At 39.1% G+C, this 25687-nt stretch overlaps 1 protein-coding gene across 4 annotated transcripts in view; it reads left to right on the top strand.

The window, feature by feature from the left end:
* Positions 1-312: 312 nt before the first annotated feature.
* CCDC181 (coiled-coil domain containing 181) overlaps positions 313-25687 on the top strand; it is a 28507-nt gene continuing 3132 nt past the window's right edge. For 3 of the 4 annotated variants that reach the window (XM_042924971.1, XM_042924969.1, XM_042924972.1), the window contains exons 1-4: positions 313-516; positions 5479-5618; positions 8438-9385; positions 20579-20725. In XM_042924971.1, coding sequence (XP_042780905.1) covers positions 5502-5618; positions 8438-9385; positions 20579-20725 — 1212 coding nt within the window. In that variant the 5' untranslated portion in view covers positions 313-516; positions 5479-5501. Of the gene's footprint in view, positions 570-5478; positions 5619-8437; positions 9386-20578; positions 20726-25687 lie in introns of all 4 variants that reach the window. The other variant, XM_042924970.1, reaches the window with a different exon arrangement.

The raw sequence follows: 25687 nt of genomic DNA, 5'->3' as shown, positions 1-25687 counted from the left end.
TAATTAGCAATCCGCTTACCTAGTCTTGAAAACTGAAATGACTTGGATAACGCGAAGAAAATAACACACAGACCTGGACCTCCAGAAATCGCTCTAAAAATATCCGTATTTGGCGAGAGACAACTCCACGCGGGAAAAGTCACAGCCAAGAAAGCGATCCTTCGCCAACTCTGACTCGCGCCTTGGAAACCTGCGCGTGGAGCGTGCAGAGCTCGGTTGTCTCCTTGGAAACCGCAGCCCGGCAGGTCTCGGGCAGGCCCGGGGGAAGCACGCCTGGAGGAGCAGGTGTTCTCAGGCTGCCGTCTGCGCCTGCGCCGGTCCACCGCGCCCTCGTAGTAAGAGAGGCCCGGATGGAGGACGCGGAGACGCGCCGTTGCTATGGCACCTGGGTCCTGGCCGCCTGGGGAGCAGGTGCCGGGGTCTCCCTTGCCTCACTGTCGGTCAGAGCTTAGAAAGAGGAGGAGAGGAGAGCGCCCCCGGCCATCTCTGTGACCCCAGCCGCTGCATCTCACACAGGCAGGAGGGGAACCGGAGGGAGAGAAGGGAAGGATGATGCGGAGATTTTTATGGTGGGAGATATTTATAGAGGGGACGGGGGTCAAACGTCTGGGAAGTCTGGGAGGAAAAGTGCTTAGAAGAAGGGAGCGTAGAGCCTTCCTGTGGGCTTCTGATGCGGGCGAGTCCCGGGTCCGGCGAGCCCGAGGGGGAAGTCTGGCAACACCTTGCTTGCTTGGCTTTGTATGAGGGAACCCCCCCCCCCCCCCATTTTTGTCATTTTCTTACCCCTCTCAAAGTTCTCCTCCCCAGGAGAAAAAAAGTCATTCCTGAAATGGTAGCTTCCATGAAGAGGCTCGGGTATTCATTTAGTCGATGGTACCTGGGGACCCTGGATACAAATTAAACTTAGCACCTGTTTGTAAAATACTATTTAATTGTCATACTTGGTGACAGAGCATGAATTTAAGAATTTTAAAATTCAGTTGAGAAGGAGGCAGCAGGGAGAATGGGCCAGGTGGTCTCATGGTGTTCTTAGGGGTGAGCTTTTGCTTAAGTACTTATTTTGTATTAAAACGGGTTGTCTTTGACGTTCTTTCGATGCTCTTCGATTTTAAACAAGCATGTGTTTAACAGGCTATGAGATAAGGCTGGGGTCAATGAATTAAACTATTTTCGAAGGTCTGAATCCTGAAAGAAAGTTGTCAAAAGCGTAGACATATAGACTTAGCTTAGACTCACGCTAAAGGATCTGCAGTCACATACCCACAGGGGATTTAGCAGACACCCAGGAGGAAGGAATTAATTTCTGTCTCTTATTACAGTTAACCTATTAAGAGGGTAGTTCTTACTCAAGCCACACAGAGATTTTTACTGCTGATAAACATTGAAATTTAAATGTGTGAAACTCACAAGGAGTAAGTGTGAGGGATTCAGTTTGGGTAAAATGTGTTTTTGTTCCAGTATGTTGACTGTGTAGCATATGGCCAGTACCCTGGGGATGATGATTAAAACAACTGAAGGGGATTGGATATCCTGTGACGCATTTGAAAAAGGCTTAAGGGACTTGGTAACAAGAATTTATGATTTACATTCTTTGTTTACTTGGCAACCAGCCATGAGGTTTTTGAAGAGACAGGAAAAGAACGGTGGTACAAATTTAATGCACCTTCATTTTCTTCTTAGAGTCTTTTCAAACTGTGGCTTTTTCTCTTTTCAATTCTTGCATAATAGTACGATTTAATAACACCTAGTATGTTTGATTTTTTCATTTTATTTTTATCGATTATGCTGATCCTATCTGTTAGTTTTAAATTTGAGCTTTCACATGGGTGAAATTTGTTGTAAATAATAAAGCACAGCTACCAAAGTCCTCAGGCAACTATTTGTTTACAAATTCAGAGCTATGTTTATTACACAATTAAAGGAGAGCACTGGAGAGTTCCATAGAAATTTTATTCTAACAATTAGTTATGTAACCTAAATATCTTAATAAATAAATTCCAAGATCCCTGGTCTGAAAAGAAAGCGGATTATCCTAAGGCACTTGTGACTGTGAAAGACAGTATTGTTTCTATAATATTTTGGATCACAGTGAGTTTTAGTGTGTTCTAATCATCCATGGCACCCTTACTTTCAATTAGTAGATAGGCATAACAGTTGAGGTGAGTTAGCCTGTCTTGCGGCCAGCCAGTGGTAGATAAACTCACTCCAAAGCATTGGTTTGGTTTCCCTAGGTTACCTCAAAATATTGCTCTCAACCTTTGCTTTACAAATTACTGAAACCTTACTTTGAGTTCTTTAAGTAAGTCTGTTCTGTATTCTTAGTTTAAAAGAAATAACTATCTAGAAGGAATTGTAATCCAACTAATACATTGGAAATAGTTGTAATTACCCAGTTGAATAATTAGATTGAATGATTTGCATTCATGTACCTAAAACTAACTTTGTCTTGAGAAGGGGAAGGGTACCAATCAATACCAAACACTATGCTAAGGCAGGCGGACATTGAACTGAAACAGACCAGAAGTTTTTTTTTTTTTTTTTTTTTTTAACGTTTATTTATTTTTGAGACAGAGAGAGACAGAGCGTGAACAGGGGAGGGGCAGAAAGAGAGGGAGACACAGAATCTGAAACAGGCTCCAGGCTCTGAACTGTCAGCACAGAGCCTGATGCGGGGCTCGAACTCACAGACCGTGAGATCATGACCTGAGCCGAAGTCGGCCGCCTAACCGACTCAGCCACCCAGGCGCCCCCAGACCAGAAGTTTTTAAGTCTTGGATTTAAAAGGCCCCGATCACTTGTTTTCGATTAAGTTTATCATGATACTGTGCATTTCCTTTTAAATTCTCGTGCTTTTCATGAGTTGGCAGTTATTTGCTAATTTGCAGCTTATAAAAAGTTTAAAATAAATCTTAGGGGTCCCCCAGCTCAACAGTTTTTGCTAAAGCTCCTTGTCATTGACAGGGAATGAAGCACTTCTAATAGGCTGCTCACTTCACTTCAGGACAAGTTTGCAATGTAAATTCTGTTTTAAATTGCCGAAATATATCCCTGTTTCCAGCCCTTGACACTAGTTTCACTGTTTGAAGTTAGGGAAGTCCAGTCTTCCTCCAGCCGGCAGCCATTTGGATAATGTAAAGCGCGTGTCATGACTTTTGTGTTTTCTTTTCTTTAGGATAATATTCCTAAGGCATTCCTCAGGGTCTGGTTTTCAGGCATTACTCTCATAGCCTCCCTTCTTCCCTTCTCTTTTATCCGTCTTCCTCCTGGTTTGCTAGCCTCCGAATGTGTTCCAGCTCGTCTTTTGTCCTTTACAGTGCAGCCCAGGAAACTGGATAGGGTGCTTCACGCTTCTGTGTGTCTCACCCCTAGTCTCAGGCTTGCAGTTGATGTATGTTTTGGGTGTCCCCATCATCCTTTTAACTCACTGGAACCTACTGTTCAGTAAAACCTATTAAAATGTTTTTCACACACAGTATTGAACAGCCTCACCTCTTCACTTAGCTAGTGCTTGTGCAACTAGTGGGAAGGTGTTCTCCCACATGCTTTTCTGGGCAAACGTTGGAAGGAAAATCATGTATATCTCACCTCCCTTTAGTAAAATTGGCACCAGGTTAGGTGATCGAGTCAAAGGTTCACGGATAGTAAAGTGAAGTCGTGGCCGAAACGAAGCTTGTGGGTAGTTTATTAATTCAGACAAAATCTCTCTCATTTTAGATCCTAAAGAAATATGTTCTTGACATCGGTACTTTCTGCCTCCAGAAAGGGTTTTAGGCAACTTAGTCTTGCTGCAGGCACAAGAGATGGCTCATAGGTATAGAAACAGGTATACAAACAGGGTCCCAGGTGTTTGGGACCCTGAAGATGACATGATTTCTATAGTTCTTTTGAAACTGGACCTAAAATTCTAGTACATTTAGAGAGCATTGCTCTTTCTGTTTTTGTTTAATAGTGGAAAATGTGCAGATGATTGTTATATATTTCTGCCTTTATGACAATTAGATCTACATGAACAGTTTTCCCTCAACCCTGTTTTTTGAACAGATGATCGGACATCAGACTGACCCCTTCTCCCTCCTTCCAGATTCTTCTTCAGGAGCACATTATGTTCAGGTCACCCTGGACAATTTCATGCACTTCCATGTTTGTTTGCTCTTTCTCGTGCTGTTCTCTTTGTCTGAAATAACTAATAACCTCTTGTACTCAGTATTCAAAGCCCATCTCAGCTTTCCTTGGTATTTCCAATTTTAGACTGAGTTCATTGCTTTTTTATTCCACCTTCCATAATTCTTTACTTTTTAATTTCTGTTTTTATCTACATTTAAAATTTCTGGGTTTTGTTTGTGTTCTGTACCATACCGGAAACACCTCAGGGGCATAGGTCTGTTTTATAATCTTCATGGGAATGTATATAGGAATATTGTAGGTGTTCAACAAAGTTTCATCAAAACCGTACATATATACACATATATATGGTATGTTCACATGCATATACAGACACATAGGTGAAGATTCATTTGCTGCTTTTGTTTGAAAAATTATAGACAAAACTATATAGCAGGGCTAGGAACTGACCTCAATTTGTAGATAACTTTAGCTTTGTTCTCTTAAAAATGACTGAGTTTATACACCATTTTCATAAACATTAACTTTCACCTGACCTATTTATTTATCACTGTTACTGGATAGTACTAGACATCACATTTGTTTTTGCTTTTTTTTTAATGAAAAATATATTTCATAGAGTTTAAAACAGTTTGACTTCTGTGGAAATTAACATTTACTGTAGTTGAAAATCAAATGTTACTTAATTGAAAGCTCTCAGATCACAAATTATAACCATGCCCTATAAACTAGTAGAAGGATTAAAAAATTGAGGATAGGAAGTGATATTCAGGTTTCCTCCACATTTGAAAGTTTGCTTTATGCTTCTCTTTGACAAAAGACCCACATTTGTACCTGTTTTTGTTCACTGAATGAAATCTGAAGAGGATTTTTGCTTTTATGAAACTGTAATTGCTTCTTTGCTTTATGCCATGTTGGCTTTCCTTGGAATATTCTGCTTTCAGAGAGCTGAGGAAACCTGTATTTGTTTTCATTTGAACATTACACAACGTTAATGAGTATGACTTAAAAGCTGAGTCATCTGCTCTGACCTGGGCAAGGAGTTTTAATGATTGGCAGGGGATGTGGAAAATCCTTCTCTAAGCCTCAGATAGTCTTCTTATCCCCCCTTTTTTTAGGCTCCTTGTAAATGAGGGTTTCAGGAATTGGGTGGAGGGGGGTGGTTTTTAGAGTGGTACATCTAGAAAATGTCTGGCCATTGAAGGCCTCTCTTTCAGAGTATACAGATATATGTTTATTCTGAACATTCCATGCTTTGTGTTTCTATGTGTTGGTTACTCTATTACATTAATCTCCATACTCCACTCTACCCCTAAAGTGGACATAACATATACCTTATCTTTTTAAATCTTACAGCATTATTCTATAACAAACAGAAAATGGATGAAAATAAAGATATGGACTCAAAAGAAAGTGGAGAATATGAAGATGACTTTGAAAAGGACCTGGAATGGTTAATTAATGAAAAAGAAAAAGGTGGTGCCAGCATAATAGAGGTATATATAAATTGCCAAAAGCATTCAAAATAATTACATTAACAAAGTGCTTTGTAATTCTTCAAGAGTTTTGCATATACTATGTCATCTAAACCTCCCCAAATTCCTTTGATATATATAGAACAAGTATCATTATTTTTACCTTAGAGATGAGAAAATTGAGACATTAAGAGTTTATGTGTTGTATCCTAAGGTGAGAGATGAGAGAACAGGGATTAAGTTAGCACTTAATAAAGTTTAAATTATAATTAAAAATAGGAGTGCCTGGGTGGCTCAGTCCATTGAGCTTCTGACTTTGGCTCAGGTCATGGTCTCACAGTTTGTGAGTTCGAGCCCCGCATCCGGCTCTGTGCTGACACCTCAGAGCCTGGAGCCTGCTAAAGATTCTGTGTCCCTCTCTCTCTGCCCCTCCCTCACTCATGCTCTGTCTCTCTCTCTCAAAAATATGTAAACATTTAAAAAACTTAAATTATAATTAAAAACTATAATTTATATAATATAAATAAATATGATTTATTGCATCAAAAATAAAAACAAGTACAATTAATTTCTACTTTATATAAACTTGGATAAAATCATGGGGTTATACTTTTAATATAAATGAAAATAAAGCAAATCCTCAAAAAACATGGTCTTTTGGCTCACATTTGAAACCTTAAGACTGAATTAGCCCTTCAGGGGAATGTATATAGAGGAAAAGCGTAGAGAGTCAAAACTGAGCCATAGGAATACCTGTAGGAAAAAGTGGACCCATTAAACATGATCATACAGGTAGAAGGGAGATCCAGGAAAATGAACCCGTTCCTGGATCATGGATATATATATATATGTGTAGTGTGTGTGTGTGTATATATATATATATATATATACACACACACACACTACACATATATATATATATATATATATATATATGTAGTGTGTATGTGTATCTATATGTAATTTGTGTGTGGGTACATGTTTATATATATTCATATATGTATACATATGTATATACGTATGAAATTAACGTCAATAAATAGGTAATGAAGAAAAGATGTAAGACTGCTATAAGAATAGGTGACTTTAGAGGGACAACGACCTAAGTAATTGTGACAGAAGTCAGATTTAAGGTTAAGGGAAAGAATATGAGAAAAAGAAGACGGGCAGTTTTACATCACAAACTTCTCTTAGTTACATTTTGCTTTCTTATGCAATGGAGAGGACAAATGGGATAATATTTGAAAAAGGCAACAGAGTGAAAAGTAAAGGTTTTTCTGAGATGGCCTTTAAGTGGGAGTTCGATGCATCTTTAACAGAAAAATAGTAAGATTGAGTAGAGGCAGAGATACCCCAGAGTGATCAGTTTGAACCAAAGTCTCATGACTGGAGGGGTGTGAGATCCAAAGCACAGAGTGCTAGAATTAGAGAAGTGATGATGATGCTTCATTGTTTCATTTCTTACTTCCTTCAGAAAATATTAATAATCACCTTCCATGTATCCGAGGCTATTGTGGGTGCTGGGGAAATGGGAGCTTCAAAACAAAGGGCTCTCATCCATCTTACTCATTTTTGTGGGTGATTATAATCACTTCCTCCTCTGAGGCTGGCAGGAAAAATGGATGACAGAGATAGAGACTGGGATGAGGGCTGGGGGGTGTGAAAAGTGGCAGTTTTATTGCACTGAATTTTTTGGTTACTTTGGCTTCTTTTGCAGTGGGTTTTAAAAAATGAAAACCAAAGAATAATTAGGAAACAGATACTGTCGGAATGAACTAGAAAATCAACTACGGCTTAAAAAAACCAATTACAATGCAGAAATCTTAGTTTACTTGTTTGTTAGACATTTTAATGGGCCAGGTTTATTTGCTTATTAGACATCTGGCAACGCTGTGCAGGTTAGGAAGAGATGGCTATCAGAAAAGATGACCTTTAAGCATGTAAAAGCGGAAGGGGATTTTACGAGGTTGAAGAGAGCAGCAAGTAGTAATTCCCATAGAATTGTTTCAGGAGGGAGAGAATTGTCTGAGAAAAAGAAAAAAAATATCGTAGGGGAAAAGTGTTTCTGTTTGGTTGGTGAATATGCATGTATGTGGAAAAGATGTTAGATAAGAAGCCTTTAATTAGAAACAGGTGTAGAGCAGGGGTTTGTGATGTGATAATATTGATCTATGGTTCATGTGGAATTACGCTTTTTTAATATAAAACTGAATTTATGAGGGTGTTTAGCATAGACTGTTGGAGCCTCAGAGGATAGTTGAGGAAGGAAAATGTCATCCGTAGATAAAAACTGACTGGAATTTGGATATAGATTCTGCAGAAAATGGCAGCAATGATAATCTGAAAAGATTGTAAGAAGCTCAGAGTGATTAGAGCTCGACTAAAGGCTGATATTGTAATGGTCCTGGGGAGAAAGATAGTTTTTTGAAGAATAGAAATATTATAAGGAGAAAACACTTAACAAAATTTTCTTCTGAAAATTTAAAGTGAGGAAGATTTTATAGAGGAACCATAGTAACATAATAATGTACTGTTTGTAGTTACCCTTTCATTAATTAGCATAACATTTTTGAAAATATTAACATAGCCCCTAGCAACATCAAATTCAGATTTAGCATTAAATTTTTCCTAAAGTGCTATTGTCACATGTATTTCCCTTGGGGTGCTCATAAATATGAGTTCAAATATTATGAGCACAGTGTAAATAAGAAGCATGTAAATTTTCCCATTCGTAAAATATATTGCATGATTATGAAACTTCATTTTGGATTATCTACATATAAATGGACAAAGAGTCTCAATTTTTACTGAAAAAGAGAACCTTATATATATTTTTTTAGATGGCTTGTGGGAATGAAGAGATTATTAACCAAGAATTAAAAGACAATGAAACAGAAACAGAACACACTGAACAGAGTTCTGATCCTGACAAATCTTTGAAGGATGAAGTTTCACCAAGAAGAAATGACTTCATTTCTGTACCAAGTATTCAACCTTTGGATCCTATATCCGATTCAGATAGTGAAAACTCTTTCCAGGAATCCAAAGTAGAAAGCCAGAGAGCCCTGGAGGAGGAAGAGGATGAGGAAGTAAGGAGATATATTATGGAAAAAATTATACAAGCCAACAAGATTCTACAGAATCAAGAACCTGTGAATGATAAAAGGGAACGGAAGCTTAAGTTCAAAGACAAATTAGTTGATCTGGAAGTTCCTCCACTGGAAGACACTGATACTTACAAAAATTATCTTGAAAATGAAAGTAGTATGTCTGGAAAACTCTCACAGTTATGTATTTCCAAGGAATTTGGACAAGAAAATGTGCTCGTGTCACTAACTGATGGAAATTGTGAAGAGAACAAGGATAGGAAAATTCTAGTCGAGAGAGATGGAAAGTTTGAACTTCTGAATTTACAAGACATTGAGAGTCAGGGGGTTTTGCCCCCCATTAATACTAATAGTACAGAAAATGAGCCTCACCAGTTGTCATCCAGATCTTCCAACTCAAATGTCAATGGTGTCAAGAAAGAAGAGCCGATAGCAAAGATTCATGCTGTTGCTCATTCATCAACAGAAGAGCCACTGGCTTATATCCCTCAGCCACCAGCCAACCCCAAGACTCGTCCAAGTTCTGCTGCCAACTCAGATCGAAGTAAGGGGAATGGGAAACCTAATCACAGGACACAGTCTGCAAATACACCTCCAGTGACCTCAACATATTGTCTTTCCTCTCGACAGAAAGAACTGCAAAAACGGCTAGAACAAAAGAGAGAAAAGCTAAAGAGAGAGGTGAGAACATAAGCGGGCATCATATTGAAAGCGGGATGTATTTTCATGTTTTATAAATGTAGTGGTACTTGAAATAGTTCCTCAAAGTATTGGGTAGATTTGCTTGCTTGTTTTGCTTTTCTATTGTTAGATTAAGTGGTTAAATATTAAGAATGCAGATTATGGGGTAAACACCATGATTATCTCGGTCCTTTCTTGGAGGGATCACAGGGCCTAGTAATGAATGACTTGTGTTAGAGACAGAGGTCTCAGTGATGACATCATCTGATCCTTTCATTTTAAAGATGAGGCTCAGAGAAGTGACTGCTGAAAGTAATTTTGATGTGAGCAGGTGAAAATCAGGTGTCCTGTGGAAAAACGAAGGCACAAATTCGTTGGGGTTTAGGAGGCAGCAGGTAGATTTGGATTATAATTCTCTGACTTATGTGTGTATGTGTATTCACATATTCTTCCATGCCTATATTTCCTTGATTTCAGAGATTTTAGTTTTAGATGAATAGAGCCTAATAACCTTAACAAAGTATTTCCAAAATGCCATATGGAATCCAAGATGACGATGACGCTGATGGTGATGATGATGGTGGTTTTGTGCTGTTGATTAACAAGAGGCTGTGAAGTAACCAAAGCATTTATTTGGGGTCTTAGGGATTGCAATCTGGGAGGCAGAGTGTCGACCTAAATCAAAAGTGTGCTCTGAATAGTGAGCTAGTGAGCTGGGAGTGCAGGCCTATAAAGGCAAAAAGCACAAGGTTACATAGCTTGTTTTGAAAGAATTATTATTGGTGATGGCAGAGTTTAAGCTGACTAGCTAATACACATAGGCTGTTTAGCCAACAGGTTACAATTTCCATCCAAAGTACAAGAATGTGTCTCACCAGGTTGGTCAGGGTTGCAGTTGACAAGTTGCAATTGACAAAAGTCGAAAGATCATGGTGGGCTGAGAATTGAAACAGGAGACTTGAAATAGGAGACAATGCATAGGCCCCACTTCCTCAATGTTCTTTCAACTCTATTTTCAGTGACTGTCTTAGCAATGCTCACTTCGTTTTGAATCTTCCTTCACATTTCCCCCTTCTGATCAAGATCTTTCTGGCAGGAAAACATCAGTGACAGATTTTTGTGATCATGTAGTCCTATTTCATTATTGGAGTGGTTGGCAACCTGCAACTTGCTCTGGGCTCCTCATGTCCCTTGGAGGGTGGAATCTCATAGTGGTGGTTACTTGATGTGTTCTATAAGCATGCGAGGTGAGAGTTTTCCAGCCACATCTGAGTAACAAGGAGGTTTGAGGAAATAAGACCTAGAAGTCAATTAGGTTCTCTTTCTTTCAGTCAAAGGGTACATCTGGTGAATGGTTTTGAGTCTCTGAACAAAGATTATCTGAGTTCTGACAGGATTTGAAACATTGGCTGTGAAAAGCATTGATAGTGGGATAATAATGAGTATAGAACAAATTAAAACAGTGATAAGATAACTTGTAGCCCAGGTCCCAATTCTGATCAGGAGTCAGCTAAAAATATCTGAGACTCTGAAATCTAACCAACCAGAGGTTTTAGAGGATGGGATTCCCCTTAGAGATTTAGCAAGCTTAAAAATCTTAGCAGTTTCGAATTCCAAGCGACGGGAAGTACTTACCCACGTACAGCAAGAAGTGTTAGTGATGGCAGACTCTACCGTGGGTCCCAAGTAAATAACCTAATGCTATGCTATTATTGAGGACAACATGAGATAGAGTATCCAAAGACTTGCCCTGGCTCTAATAGCTCAGGCAGTGAACCTGGCAATTCTGCTGATGGTTCAAGAAAGATTTCCAATCATGTACTCATTCCAAGCCAGCAACTGAAGATCCTCCCAAATTGGGCCCCTTCACTAAAGTTCTTCTCTCCTGGGAGACCACAGCCTTGGTCTCCAGTTGCCCCCAACTGTTATCTTTTTATTCGGAGGGGTTGTCATCTGGATAATTATCTTCTTTCAGTTTTTTTTTAGCGGGGAGACTCCTTTTAGTTCTATGATTAGTTCCTGTATGGTTATCCTTTAGTAATTAACTTAAGGACAGAAGAAAGGGAAGTTAGATATCCCAGGTGGCATTGCTTTGCCATTCTCCAGCTGTCTAGGCAAGCAGATGCCCAAGATTCTCCCCTGTAAGTGCAGACAAAAATGTGTCCTGTAGGGGTGCAAAAAAAGCATCTCTGCTTAGAACTGGTTATGGACTCATTTATCGGTATAGAGGACATGATAGGAGAAAACCAGGGATCTGTTTTATTTGAGCAGACGGAAGGAGGGTGGCTGTGTGCTTCACATCTTAGCTGAAAGAATCTTTTGTAAGAGGGGGGTCTTGCAGCTACGAGTGTCTGTTGGGGAACACTTGTTATTTGTGCCTTGGCATGTCTGCAAGAGCCAAATATAGGAGGCACTTTAGTGCTAAAGTGCCTGCTACAAGGATTGTTCCAAATATTTCATGGCCATGAGGCATTAGGAAGAGTCTGTTGTGAGATATACAGGCCTGGTCATGACTCTTGGGAAAGCTGTCTGTCTACCTCAGGTGCCATCTGCTTCTCACCCAGATTGTTGATTTTGAGTGGGTCTGGATATTTTTAGTTTGAGATCTCTTGTGGGTGGGGATGTCCAGTCAGGAGAGGATGCCTTTTTTTTTTTTTTTTTTTTAAATAAGAACTGTGAACCCATGGGTCAACGCCTTTAAGTTTAGCAGCCTGGGGGTTAGTTAACAAATGCTTGATGTGGCCCTTCCCAGTGAGGTTGGAGGGCATCCTTGTGTGGGTGACATTTCCAGGAAGCAAATGTCCAGGTGGGAGATCATGATGTTGAAGATGTTTGTCACCCAGAAGTGTGCTGCGAAAAGATTGCTGTATGAGCTCGGCATTAGTTTCAAGTACCTTGATAAGATCTTTGCAATAGATTAGTGGATTTCCTTTCAGTAGTAGGCCATCCTCATAGGTGTTCTGGTAATGATTTCAAAGGGAGATAATTAGTGTTTACCAAATAGAGTGGATCTGAGGTTAAATAATTTGAAGGGGAGGGCTTTAGACCAAAGCAGACTGAAAGACTCAGTAAGATTTGCCATTTGGGGGGTCTTAATTATTCCATTTGTTCTACAGTGGCAGAGTATTGGGGATGATATGCGCAACGAAAATGTTGTAATATTGGCCAGATGTGGCAAATGGCCTATGATATTTGTTTTGTGAAATAGCTCCCTCAGTCACTGTGAGGTTCCGAGGGTATGCCTCAGTTTGGACTTATTTTCTCCAATAATATTTACCATGGAACTGAGGCCATAGTTCCATGACTAGGAAAGGCTCTTGCACAGTGAGAAAACATGCAAGCCATTACTAGAACATATTTGTGTCCTTGAGATGGTGGCAGCTAGATAAAACTCAACTGCCATATTTCAAAGGGCCCAGAGGGTAAGAGATGTCTCTGTCATCAGAAGGTAAGGGTTTAGAAGGCAGGATTTAGAGAATGATAGTTTGAAATGATGACATTTGGGGGAGACAGCAAGAGGGTTTCATAAAAGGTTAATCTACTGGAGGACAGATGCTAAGTATAATGAGTATCATTATAATGGCATTTGCAGTGGGGGTTGCTTATTTTTATGACATACATTTTATTTTTTATTTTTTTATTTTTTTTAAGTTTATTTATGTTGAGAGAGGTGGGAGAGGGAGAGGCAGAGAGAGAGGGAGAGAGAGAATCATAAGCAGGTAGGTGAAGCCTGACACGGAGCTCAATCTCAAGAACCATGACATCATGACCTGAGCCGAGATCAAGAGTCAGATGCTTAATTGACTTAGCCGCCCAGGTGCCCCTATGACATACATTTTATTTTTTATTTATTTAAAAAAATTTTTAATGTTTATTTATTTTTGAGAGATAGAGCACAAGCAGGGGAGGGGCAGAGAGAGAGAGAGAAGGAGACACAGAATCTGAAGCAGGCTCCAGGCTCTGAACTGTCAGCACAGAACCTGACACAGGGCTTGAACCCACAAACTGCGAGACGCTTAACCAACTGAGCTACCCAGGCGCCCCTGTCATACATTTTAAAATGATGGCTGATAGCATTGTATCAGGAAATAATCAGATTTCTAGGGATTTCACACAGTATTTGGAACACTGTACAGATGTTACATAAAGAAAGTTTAATATTATTTCTTATTTGACAATGCTTCCCATGTGATTTAACATATCAAATAAACCTAATAGGTCCTACGGAATTTTCCAGATCAAAAAGACTTCATTTAGAAGTTGATTTGGGGGAGTTTGTAAAAAATATCAAAATGTTTGGACACTTGACCCAATAGGATAACAGAAAATTATAAAACAATACTTCATTATCCATTTACCTAAATTATCAGGGACAAATACAGAAGATTACAGTTAGCTACAAAAGCCTTAGCTGGTTTTAACAGAGAAGAAGACTCAGCTTTCCCAAGTCATCAAAGACGTGATAAAGACAAAACATAGACTCTGTTTCCTAGGCAGATTACATTAAAAGTAAAGAAACTTTGGGTACAATCTCTTATGAAGGGCACGCCAACAATCTGAGAAAATTTTGTCCTTTCAACAGAGAAAACCAAAATTTTGCACTAGTGTACTTTGGATATCAAAACTGAAGTTTAAGTACATTAATTTTAACCTTGGCCAGCTTGATTACACATGAAATTCCTTTTCCAAGACTTCTTTCCTATGAACCTTCTACAACTTTCTGTGTCTATTTTAGTTTGTCTCTTTTTCTTTCTCTTTCTGAAATAATCAGCTTTATGACAAAATCACTTTCATTTCCCTCAACAAAATTCATTTCTTCCCCATACCTTCTTTTACCAAAAACATACACTCTACTTTTCCTCTCTTACTTTCCATATGCAGTCATTTTCTTACATCCTTGTTGAATTTTAGTAGTTTTACTTTCAAAAATACTAAATAGAATTTTTAACTCTTAGAATCTTAATTCCTAGTGAAAACCAAGAAACCATTGTGGACTGGCACATTTATAAATATGTTTCATCATTTCATAATTTTTATAAGTCACTTTTTTTAAGTTTATTTATTTTGAGAGAGAGAGAGAGAGAGAACGAGGGAGGGACAGAAAGAGAATCCCAAGCAGGCTCCACACTGCCAGCACGGGGCCCGACAAGGAGCTCGAACTCCCAAACCCTGAGATCATGACCTGAGCTGAAATCAAGAGTCAGACACGTAACCAACTGAGCCACCGAGGCGCCCCTCATCATTCCATAGTTTCTAGAAGTATAATCCCTCTCCTAGTCATTTAAATTTTTTTTGCATAGGTTTGTTTATTAAATAGACCTAAATATTATATATTTTTGTTTTTCTGTAAAAAAAATTTAAAAGCCAAAACTAAATAAACTTAGGTTTAGCAATCAATATTTCAGTATGTTGTGGTATATATTTTGAAATGATTTAGGTGGTTAATGAACATTTGTTATCTAGTTTAATTCAGCATAAACTTTGTTCTCCTTTAAATTTACTTAGATTGCTTGCTTTTAGTAATTATACTTGGATTAAAACACTAAACAGCTAATCATCATCTTAAGCTATTTCTTTTCTTGACAGATTTTGAAACAGAAATAGCATGAGCTTTTATGATTAGTAAACCCAGGCAGAAAAAGTTGTGTATCTCCATTGCCTCATCGTGATGCTGATAACCCTGAAAACATTCCTGTTTTTACTAAACCAGCAAACATAAACTTGCATTTTTTGCTTTTATTTTCTTACTAAAGTTTTTATTCAAATTCCAGTTAGCATACAGTGTAATATTAGTTTCAGGTGTACAGTGTAGAGATTTAACACTTGCATAAAACATTCAGTGCTCATCACAAGTCTACTCCTCAGTCTCCCATCACCTGTGTCACCCAGTTCTCCACTCACCTCCCCTCTGGTAACCAGCAATTTGTTCTCCATTAAACTAGCATTTATTTATCAAGGATTGTCTCAGATCATGTGAACTTGAGAAAGATTTGGGTTAGTGGTTTTTGTATTTCTGGGAATTTTTTGACTACTTAATTTATGGAAGCACTTCATTGTTTTTAATCCAATTAAATGGACCTTTTTCATAAATTAACTTTGACAGTGCCATCAGAGCTAGAAAATGTCACATCACTGTCACATACATATGTAGACATATGTAACATATAGGTAGCTATAGACAGAAACCTTATGGTTTCATTTTAAAATTTATACCGTGATTCAGGCATGATTCAAGCTCTTCTCAAAAGAATAGCGGATCCGAATTGTGTTTCTGGCAGATGAACTAACTTACGTTAGGTTAACTAACTAACCTAACGTAAGTTAGGTAACCCAAGTTACCTGCTAAGTTAATCTGAGTTAACTGCTCAGATGACCAAAGTCTTTTACTAAGGATTTTTATTTGTGTGCTGTGAAGATCCTTATAGAGCTGTCCCCGGAATTCTGGCAAGAAAATTGGAATGAGGAAGTGGAGGAGGGTACACAGATGGGACAGAGGGAAAGAGGAAGATGGCCCCAGAGGCAGGTCCTTGGTGCAAGAGGGCTGTTGCACGCCCAGAGGCAAAGCAGGAGGAAGGGAAGGAGACGGTGCCTGAGACAGAGAGGACGGGTCTTTTTAAAGTTGTCTGTTTGCTTCAGTTAGTTTAGAAATGGCATTTTGTAAAGACGAGATTTTTAAAATCCTGACTATGTTTGAAACCCCCCAGGTACCAACTGAAATAGGCATCCCATTTGGTCGTCTTTATAAGCCTTTTCCAATTGTGCACGCAAGTAAACTAGCTGTAGGACATCCAAAGTGTCCATTTTGACCAATGAAGTTTTAAATCCTCTTGGGTAATTTGATCCAATGGGGCAAAAATTCACAGCAAGAAAGACCATATTCCTTAACATAAATACTGCAGGAGTTACAATGGGGGGTTAATATTAGAAGCTCCTTAGAAGAATTATTTCCCAGGGCGCCTGGGTGGCTCACTCGGTTGGGTAGCCGACTACGGCTCAGGTCGTGATCTCGCGGTCAGTGAGTTCGAGCCCCGCGTCGGGCTCTGTGCTGACAGCTCAGACCCTGAAGCCTACTTCGGATTCTGTGCCTCCCTCTCTTTCTGCCCCTTCCCTGCTTGGTCTCTGTCTCTCTCTCTCTCTCTCAAAAATAATAAACATTAAAAAAAAATTAAAAAAAAATTATTTCCCATAGTTGAGTACTTACCAAGAACCTGAAACCCAAATATTCCATTCAGAATGAGTGAAGATGGAATCCTCCCCTCAAAAATGAGCGAGGACAGAAGCAAGCAACAGAGGACATCCAATTAAAGGCCTGAACCTTGACCAAGATGGGAGGTTCAGGACCAAGAGGATTTATCACTGTGACTTGAAGCCACCAAGGGTATGTAGGAGTGCAATGGACTCTTGGTACCTGACTCAAATCCACGGCAACGCTGGGGACAGAGGTCAGGTACTTGAGATCCTACCAGCTATGCCCAGTAATGTTGATGAAGAAGAGGCTGTGAAGCAACCAGAGCGTTTATTTGGAGTTTTGGGGATTGCAATCCGGGAAACACAGGTCAACCAAAATTGACAGTGCTTTGAATTATGAGTGGGGAGTGCAGGCTTATAAAGACAAAACCCACAAGGTCATGTAACTTGTTTTGAAAGAATTATGATTGGTGGGGGCAGAGTTTAAACTATCTAATACACAATTGACTATTTAGCTAACAGGTGTTACATTATCTCTGTTTCAGTTCAAAGTAGAAGGAGGAGTTCTGGTTGCAATTGGCAAGAGTCAGAAGTTCCCGTTGTTCTGAGAACTGAGAACTGCAGGGAGAGACCTGCACTGGTCCTGCTTCCTCAAGCCCTTTCCACTCCATTCTGAGTGACTCTCTTAGCAATGCTTACTTCATTTGGGATCTTTTTTTCATAGCTCTTGAATAAAACTGTGTTTTATTAATGAAAACTCCAGGTAGTAAAACTGGTGAATTTTCTCTAAATGACTTAAATCAGTGCCCCAGTTCTCTGTTTTACTGGATACCTGATGATATTAAGCTGAACCAGAAAATATCTGACCGTAAAGGCCAGACTTCAGCAGGATCACAGGTAAATAGAATTTTACAATTAGAAGAATCCCTAAAGAGCCTTTTACAGATAAGAAATCTATAGTCTAGAAGTTTAATTAACTTTACCCAAATCATTCAACTTGTTTAGAGCAAAATAGGAGTCAGAATCTGTTTTCTTGGTGTCTATTGAGAAATGGTATAGGAATTATGTAGGAAATTATCAAGGAAATTTCTGGTGTTTCAATAAGGAGCCCATATTAGCAGAAAAAGGTGAAAAACAAAGTTAGTAAGGGTTTATAACCTATAGAATGCTCAGGCAGGAATCTGAAAAAATGCATACTAAATAAAGTTTAGCTTGCTTGGCCACTAATATCTGAACTGTCACTCGCAGACTTAGTTTGCTTGGTTTATAGCAGTACTTAAAAGGATCTGCTAACGCCAAACTTGATGACAATACAAAATAACATTTGAGAATGAACTATAATAATGTTTGCTGTACACACAAATGTGTAAGTGCATTTGTATATTTCTATAAATGTTATATGAGAGGTTTTATAGAATTTCAGTGTCTTTTCACTACTGGACTGAGTAATCTTGAACTGGTGTGACTCAGAAATAGTTTCGTTTTTATTTTGATCCTCTTGGTGCTGAGATGCACTTTTCTCATGTCAGGATCCTCAGAACTAAATTTCCCTTGGTTTATGCACTTGCTCAAGGCATGGTCTTTATTACTTATATGCTTGCTCAAGACTGTATGGAAATGCTAAGGCTTTTTCATATTTTCTAGTTGGTTTCAGGGGAAGGCTTTCCTTGTTTATACCCAACAAAATATTTGCTGAGTTGAGCTGCTATACTGTATCTATTCTAAGTGCATCATTCCATTGTTTTCTTTGGCAACTGCATTATCTGTACTTCGGCTGATATCTTCTGTGTAATATCTAAAAGCTCCTCCAGAAAGATAATCATCTTACCATACTGTCTGTATTGATGCAAGACATCATCAACTGAGAAAAGAGGCAGAACTGAAACAAAACAAAAGCACTTACTATTTCAGGTCTCAGAATTGCAATTTGGGGAGTAGAGATTTGGGTAGCAACCCAAATTATGTCCACTAGGGCACAAAAGTCAAGCGTTTTTAGAGGCAAAAAAAGAATGCTTCTTTACGTTATTTACAAAGAATTTTGTTTGGCGTTGACAGCAGAAAACTAATCTTGGCTACGCATAATTGGTGGCTAAGGCTATTGCTGAGAAAAAGTCTGTTACTGTAGCAGGTTGCGGGTACTGGTAGAATCCTTGTTATATTGGTAGTTTGGCCCAATTCAAAAGTTTATGATTATACCCAGTGAGGACTTGCATAAGGCCCACATCCTAATGGCCCCTGACTCCATTTTAAAATTCCTTGACATAAGGTGAATCCATTTTATTTCACCTTTCACATTACCCAAGGTCCTTCTTGTAAAAAGAAACTTACAAATAAATGTAAATTTTAATCTGTGATAAATTCATCTTTTATACAAGCATTTTTTAGAGCTTAGAAAATAGTATATAGGTATTTCAAAATAGAAATCTTCAGTCTTTATTCACATATATGCAAATATGTTTATTAAATTTTTTTTTTTTTAATGTTTGAGAGAAAGAGACACAGAATGCAGGGGAGGGGTGTGGGGAGGGGATGTTAGGGGCAGAGAGAGAGGGAGACACAGAATCTGAAGCAGGCTCCAGGCTCTGAGCTGTCAACACAGAGCCCAACATGGGGCTTGAACTCATGAACCGTGAGATCATGACCTGAAGCCAAAGTCGGATGCTCAACTGACAGAGCCACCCTATGTACGTATTTTTAAAAGGCGAGTATCACCAGGATTCTGTCACAAAATTATACACACCTTTCCAGTATATTGGTATTTTAAAAGACATTCTGTGCTGTCTATTGGATAGGATATTTTCTTTCCTTCTTACATTTTGTTCAATCAAAAGGAATTAGAAAGACTTGCTATATTGTTAAAATGTAAAGAAAGAACTCTGAATTCCACCATTTGAAGAAAATTAAAGCATACATTATATAATTCAGTTCATTTAAGTGATAAAATTTTAGTATTGGGAGAGACTTGAGAGCTTATTAATTTCACTCCATCTTGTAGAGGAGAATGCAGAGTTAAGTGGTTTGACCAAATCGACAGTACGATCGCAGCCTGCTTGCTACTCAGATCTCCTAACTTTTAGCTCAGTACAATTTTCGCTGTGATATGTTCCTGACATGCTCCGCTTTGCTCCTAGTGACTATTTTATAGCTCTACACAACTGGTTTAAGTACCCCTCCTCCAGTTTAAGAAACTTCCTTTTCTAACATTCATTGAATAATTCATATAAAAAATTCATTTTGTTCCTGTAGTTAACTGTCTAAATATCGTTCTGATAACAAAAAATGTTACTTTGTGAATATATATTAGTTGAAAAATATTTTTAAACAGTGCAATAAACAATTTCAAACACATATGAAGGTACGGTTAATCTCTGTGTCCCCATCACCCAGATTTGAAAGTCATTGAGATTTTGGCATATTTGCTTCATCTCCTTTGTTTCTTGGCTGATGTATGTTTAAAGCAAGTCCTAGGTAGAGCATTATTGCTCACTTGTACATTTTAATATATATTTCTAAATGACGATGTTAGCCTTCTCTTTCATGACCACAATGTCATTTATCACAATTAACAAATTTAACAATAATGTAAAAATGTTTCAAACATTTATGATGCTCCTGTAGACACCATATAGTGCTTCTAGAGTGTGGTGGCCTTTTTTTTTTCTTTGGCAAAGCTACAATTTGAGGGGTTTAATTCCAAAAGTAAACCAGGAAATGAAGGAGAGATTCAAGGAATTTCTGAACAGCATGCATACATATATTGTACATCTATGTAATTGTAGAATTTATCTCTCCAATTTCATTTATCTGATAAACCTTAATTTTATTCCTAAGCAAATTAGAGTCCCTACTTTTTTTTTTTTTTTTGAGAAGCCCAATTTTCCGATGGAAAGTTTTAGGAGCAGAGAATGCTAATTTCAGATCTCAAAATATATCTCCCTACTCTGATAACTCATATACAGTTTTATTAGTTTTTCATGAATGTCTTTTGATAACTCTTTCCACCAGGAAGAACAACGAAAAATAGAAGAAGAAAAAGAAAAGAAAAAAGAGAATGACATGGTATTTAAAGCATGGTTGCAAAAGAAAAGAGAGCAGGTCATAGAAATGAGGAGAATTCAGCGAGCAAAGCAAATCGAAGACATGAATAGCAGAGTAAGTAAATCTTCTCTATGAAATGTAAGTTGGTACAGATATGAAAGCTGAATTACAGCAAGAAATGAGAATATCAGAATAAGAACCTATGGAAAAAGTAGGAAAAGTGGGCCAAGAGCAACCCTTGCAAAAGATGCAACATACAGATGACTTTACAATTAAATTCTAAGAAGCCTGTGAAAATCAAATGAGTCCTATTTTATTCAGACTTTTATAGCACAGGAAATGGAAAACTACCAATATGTTTTTTCAGGATATTATAACTTTGCTATTCAAATAGGACAAAGATAGCATACACATGCATACACACACGCACATGCACACACACACACACACACACACACACACACAAACTCTACAGAATGGGTCTACTTAAGAACAGACATAATGGCGTGCCTGGGTGGCTCAGTCGGTTAAGCACCGGATTCTTGATTTCAGCTCGGGTATGATCTCACGGTTCATGGGATGGAGCCCCGCGTTCTCTCTCTGCCTCTCTCTTTGCCCTTCCCATGCTTGTGCTGTCTCTCAAAATAAATAAATAAATAAACATATAAAAAACAATAGGGATGCCTGGGTGGCTCAATCGGTTGAGCGTCCGACTTTGGCTCAGGTCATGATCCTACCGTTTGTGAGTTCGAGCCCTGTGTCGGGCCCTGTGCTGACAGCTCAGAGCCTGGAACTTGCTTCAGATTCTGTGTCTCCCTTTCTCTCTCTGCCCCATCCCCACTCATGCTCTGTCTCTCTCTATCTTAAAAATAAATAAAACATTAAAAATAAAAAAAAATAATAGACATATAGACAGATGGAGAAAAGACGAATACTGTTTGATTTCACACATAATGTAGAATCTGAAAAACAAAACAAATGAGCGAACAAAAGGAGTCAGACCTACAAATACAGAGAACAAAATGGTGGTTGCCAGCGCCGGGAGGTGAGGGTAGGGGGATGGGCAAAATGGGTGAAGGGGAATGGGAAGTACAGGCTTCCTGTTACGGAATGAATAAGTCATGGCAAGAAAAGGGTCGGCGTGAGGAATCCAGTACAGGATATTGTAATAGTGTTGTGTGGTAACGGATGGCAGCTACACTTGTGGTGAGCCTAGAGAGGGTGAGTCACTATGTTATCCACCCGAAAGTAATGTGACATTATTGTGTGTCAACTATACTCAAAAAAAATTTTTTTTAAAAGAATAGATACATCTAAATCTTACGTGAAAGCTAACAAATTAAAGACACCAAATTATGGAGTTTTTAAAAATTGGAAACATTACAGGAAACCAAAGACAAAGCAAAAAACCGTCCCTACCCCTACCAATTTTTCTAAAAAGCATAGAAATAAAAAATTGAAAATTCAGTCCTGTGCCCTCCCCTGACTCATCTCCTAGTGCTACGCACTTTTAGAGTGTGTGCAAGTCTTCCAAGTCTTATTTATATTTACAGTCTCACAAATCAAAATTTTATGATACACTTTGCTTTTTTTTTCCATTTAACTCTTCAGAGACTATTTCTAGGTCATTACATTTAGATATTTCTTTTCAAGTAGTTGCATAGTGTTCTGCTCAGAGATAATTTATTAAATCCTCAATTGTGGGTATTCAGCTTGGCTCCGATATTGTTCTATTCACTACCAGTGCTGTAGTGAACATGTTCCTTCTGTAGGAGAGTCTCTGAAGAGTGGAATCTATGACTCACTGGGTGTCCAGAGTGAAATTTCTAGTTAAATGTGCAAAAATTAACCTCCCGAAAGGTTGTATCAATTGATAGTCCCTCCGACAGTGTGTGGGAGTGAATGTTTACCACATCCTGACTAACACTTTATGTGGTTTATCTTCTTAATTTTTCTTCATGAGTACATATGACCATGTGTATATTCTGTGAATTTTCTGTTTATGGTCTTGACTGAATTATTATAACTGAATGAAGGGGGCAAGAGCAGATGTGGGGAGAGCAACTGAAAAGCAGATGTAGTTGTGGGTGAGGGAGAAAGGATAGTGACTCGGGCTAGAATTGTAACAGGAGAGGGGGCGAGAGGGAGGGGGAGAGAGGGAGGGGGAGAGATACGAGTCATTTAAGATGTTCTGAAATACTGACTGGAGGAATTTTGTAATGAATTAGATACGTGTGTGAGGGAGAATGAGGTTTAAAGGGAACATACCAATTTTCTCTTCTGAGGAGCTCGGTGGACGATGGTGCCACTCACTGGAGCAGTAGAGAGTAACACACTGGTGGAGGAAACGGCTATTTCAGTGTTTCACTTGTTGGGTTTGAGGTACCTACGAAACATCCGGGTGAAGCTGCTGAAACGTGACCGGAGAGATGTATCTTATGGTTAGCGTGGGGAATGAGAAGATTAGTGATTTCAAAGACTAATGGCCGCCCTCCATCCCCAGTTTGTGGGGATGTGGCTGTGGCTGTAGGACTGGGTGTCGAGGGCCCCGGAGAAAGGCCTAGAAGATGAGAAAATGAGAACTCTGTGAGGCTGGATGTTGAATGACCAGGGGTCGTGACATTAAGGGAGCCAAATGGTGTAAATGTCAGAGGAGTGTGGCTTTACTTAGAGGAGTAGAGGCATAGAGTTCTGAAGAGTATGAAGGGGTGTGTCCTCACTTCTGCACCTGACCTGTGAAGTACTTGAAGTTTGGCGGGAAATGCGGAGTCTATTTGGGAGAGGAAAACTGCGTCTTGGGGGAGAGTCCGGATTTGGGTAACACAGGAGGTTTAAGCCCAGGGCCCGCTCGGTATCTTGTGAGAATGGACGTGTTTAGGAGTTTTTAGATCTTCGAATGGGAATCACGAGCGAGAAACTAGGGAAGTTTTTGAGGGAAGCGGGGAATTCAGGCTGGGGAGGGGAGAGGCACAGCACGTTGCTGTAACGTTGAAAAGTGTTGCAGACAAGAGGAGCGTGCGTTTCAGTGACCAAGAACAACACAGCCGTGAGTGCACTGCCTGCAGTTTCCCAGGGGATGGGGGACCCTCAGGCTTCGTGGCACTCAGCCCAACATAATATTTTTATAGGGTATTTATAGAAATAAATGTACGCTTCAGTGTTCTATTGTGTCCTACTTGGGGATAATAGAAACTTCGAACTGGGGGTGCCTGGGTGGCTCAGTCAGTTAAGCGTCCAAATTCAAAGTGACACAATTCACAAAAGTTCTTGAGACTACGATTCATTTGTGATACGGTTTCTCATTAAAGTTAATCTTTGAGACAGACTTCAAATCAAGAAAAACAAATTCCGAAGGGAAATACATAACCATGATGCCTTTTAACATGAACATTCTTTGAAATAAATTACGTTCAGCCATGGTTCATGTTTTTAAAGAATACAATTCAGAGCTTCTTTTTAAAGAAAAATACTTATTTATTTATTTATTTATTTATTTATTTATTTATTTATTTATTTATTTGGAGAGAGAAAGAGAGGGAGGGAGAGCAAGCATGAGTGGGGGAGGGGCAGAGAGAGGGAGAGAGAATCCCCAGAGTAGATTGTGTCCGTTATGCTTAGAAACCTCCAGTGGCTTCTCGTCTCAAAATAAAACCTGCCTGGTGTTCCTGCCGTCGCCTACCATAGCCTTCTTTCACTTCGTCTCCTACTACCTCTTTCCAGCCACTTTGCCGTAGCTTCACTTTCACTTCTTTGCTGTTTATTGAGCATACCAAACACAGTCTCTTCTCAGATCGTTCGCTCTTACTGTTACCACTGCTTGAAATACCCTTCCTCCAGAAAGCCGATAACTTACCCCCTCTCTTTCTGTCTACATACCATCTTTCTCCTCACCTCCCCCATACTTCTCTCTCTCCTCACCATACTTCTCTTTTGAATCTGACCTATCAATCGATCGATCCTCTGTTTTCATCTTCCTCATCTAGAGTAACACTGCCCAGTACAACTTTCTGTGATGATGGAAATGCTGTTTGTGGCGTCCAGTAAAGTAGCCACTGGCCACAACATGGCTATTAAGCGCTTGAAATGTAGCTAATGTGAGTGAAGTACTGAATTTTAAATTTTATTTAAGTAGCTGCGTGTGACGAGGACCACCGTGTCGTGCAGTCACAGAATACGGAAGAGGGGCAACCTTGGTTTTTTCACCGATGCAGCCCCGTACCGGTGTGCCTGTATATACTGTATGTGGTAGACAGCTGTAAGTGCTGAATGAATAAATGAACAGAGATACCAGTAAATCCTGGTCACCTCTGAATCCTTGACTCTCTTGATCTCGAATTCCAGCATGAACCCTTTTTAGTCATCTCCAGCCCTTCCCAGGCTTCTAGGTGTTCAGCGATGATCCTTAGGTCCATGGGTCCTCTTCACAAACTTCAGCATTGCAAATCAAAGATCCTAGGTTACATAAATTATGTAAATTAAAATGGAACACACTTGGCAATGGGAGTGATAGATAAAGGAAAATGCAAGATGAAAGAAGTGTATGCTCTGTATCATAGAGCTCATGTTTGGGGAAAGTATTAAATGAATACATAAAGGAAAGGTCCTTTGCGTTTTAGCCAGGCATCCATAGGATGAGACGTGCTTTCCCCTCACGCCACATCTGTCCCTTTGCTTTCTTTATTCTCTCACAGAGGAGCTCTTTCAACTGTGAAAATTCCCTGAAGATAGGATCCATCGTGAAGTTTGAGGAACTGTATATACAATAAGCTACTCCCACTGGCTTTTACTTATGACAAAATCATCACGGCTGTTATCCTGATGAGAAAATTCTTATGGTTGCAAATCCTTATGGCCGCCCTCCATAAGAGTAGTTACAGTTTGGAGATGAGCTTGGTAGTTAGATGCTCTTAAAAGTTAAAAACAAAGACAGAATTTAAAAGAAAGGATGAATAACAGAAGTGTCAGATCATTAGTTTTCCAACTGCATTCCAGGGAGCGCCTTCAGGAATTGCTACAAAGACCTCAACTCCACTCATATTGCCTATCCCAATCTTTCTTCAACCCTGTTTTATTTTT

Source organism: Panthera leo, chromosome F3 (genome assembly GCF_018350215.1).
Source record: "Panthera leo isolate Ple1 chromosome F3, P.leo_Ple1_pat1.1, whole genome shotgun sequence".
Taxonomy (NCBI): domain Eukaryota; kingdom Metazoa; phylum Chordata; class Mammalia; order Carnivora; family Felidae; genus Panthera; species Panthera leo.
Note: the sequence above shows the minus strand (reverse complement) of the source record. Positions and strands in the feature narration are given on the sequence as shown.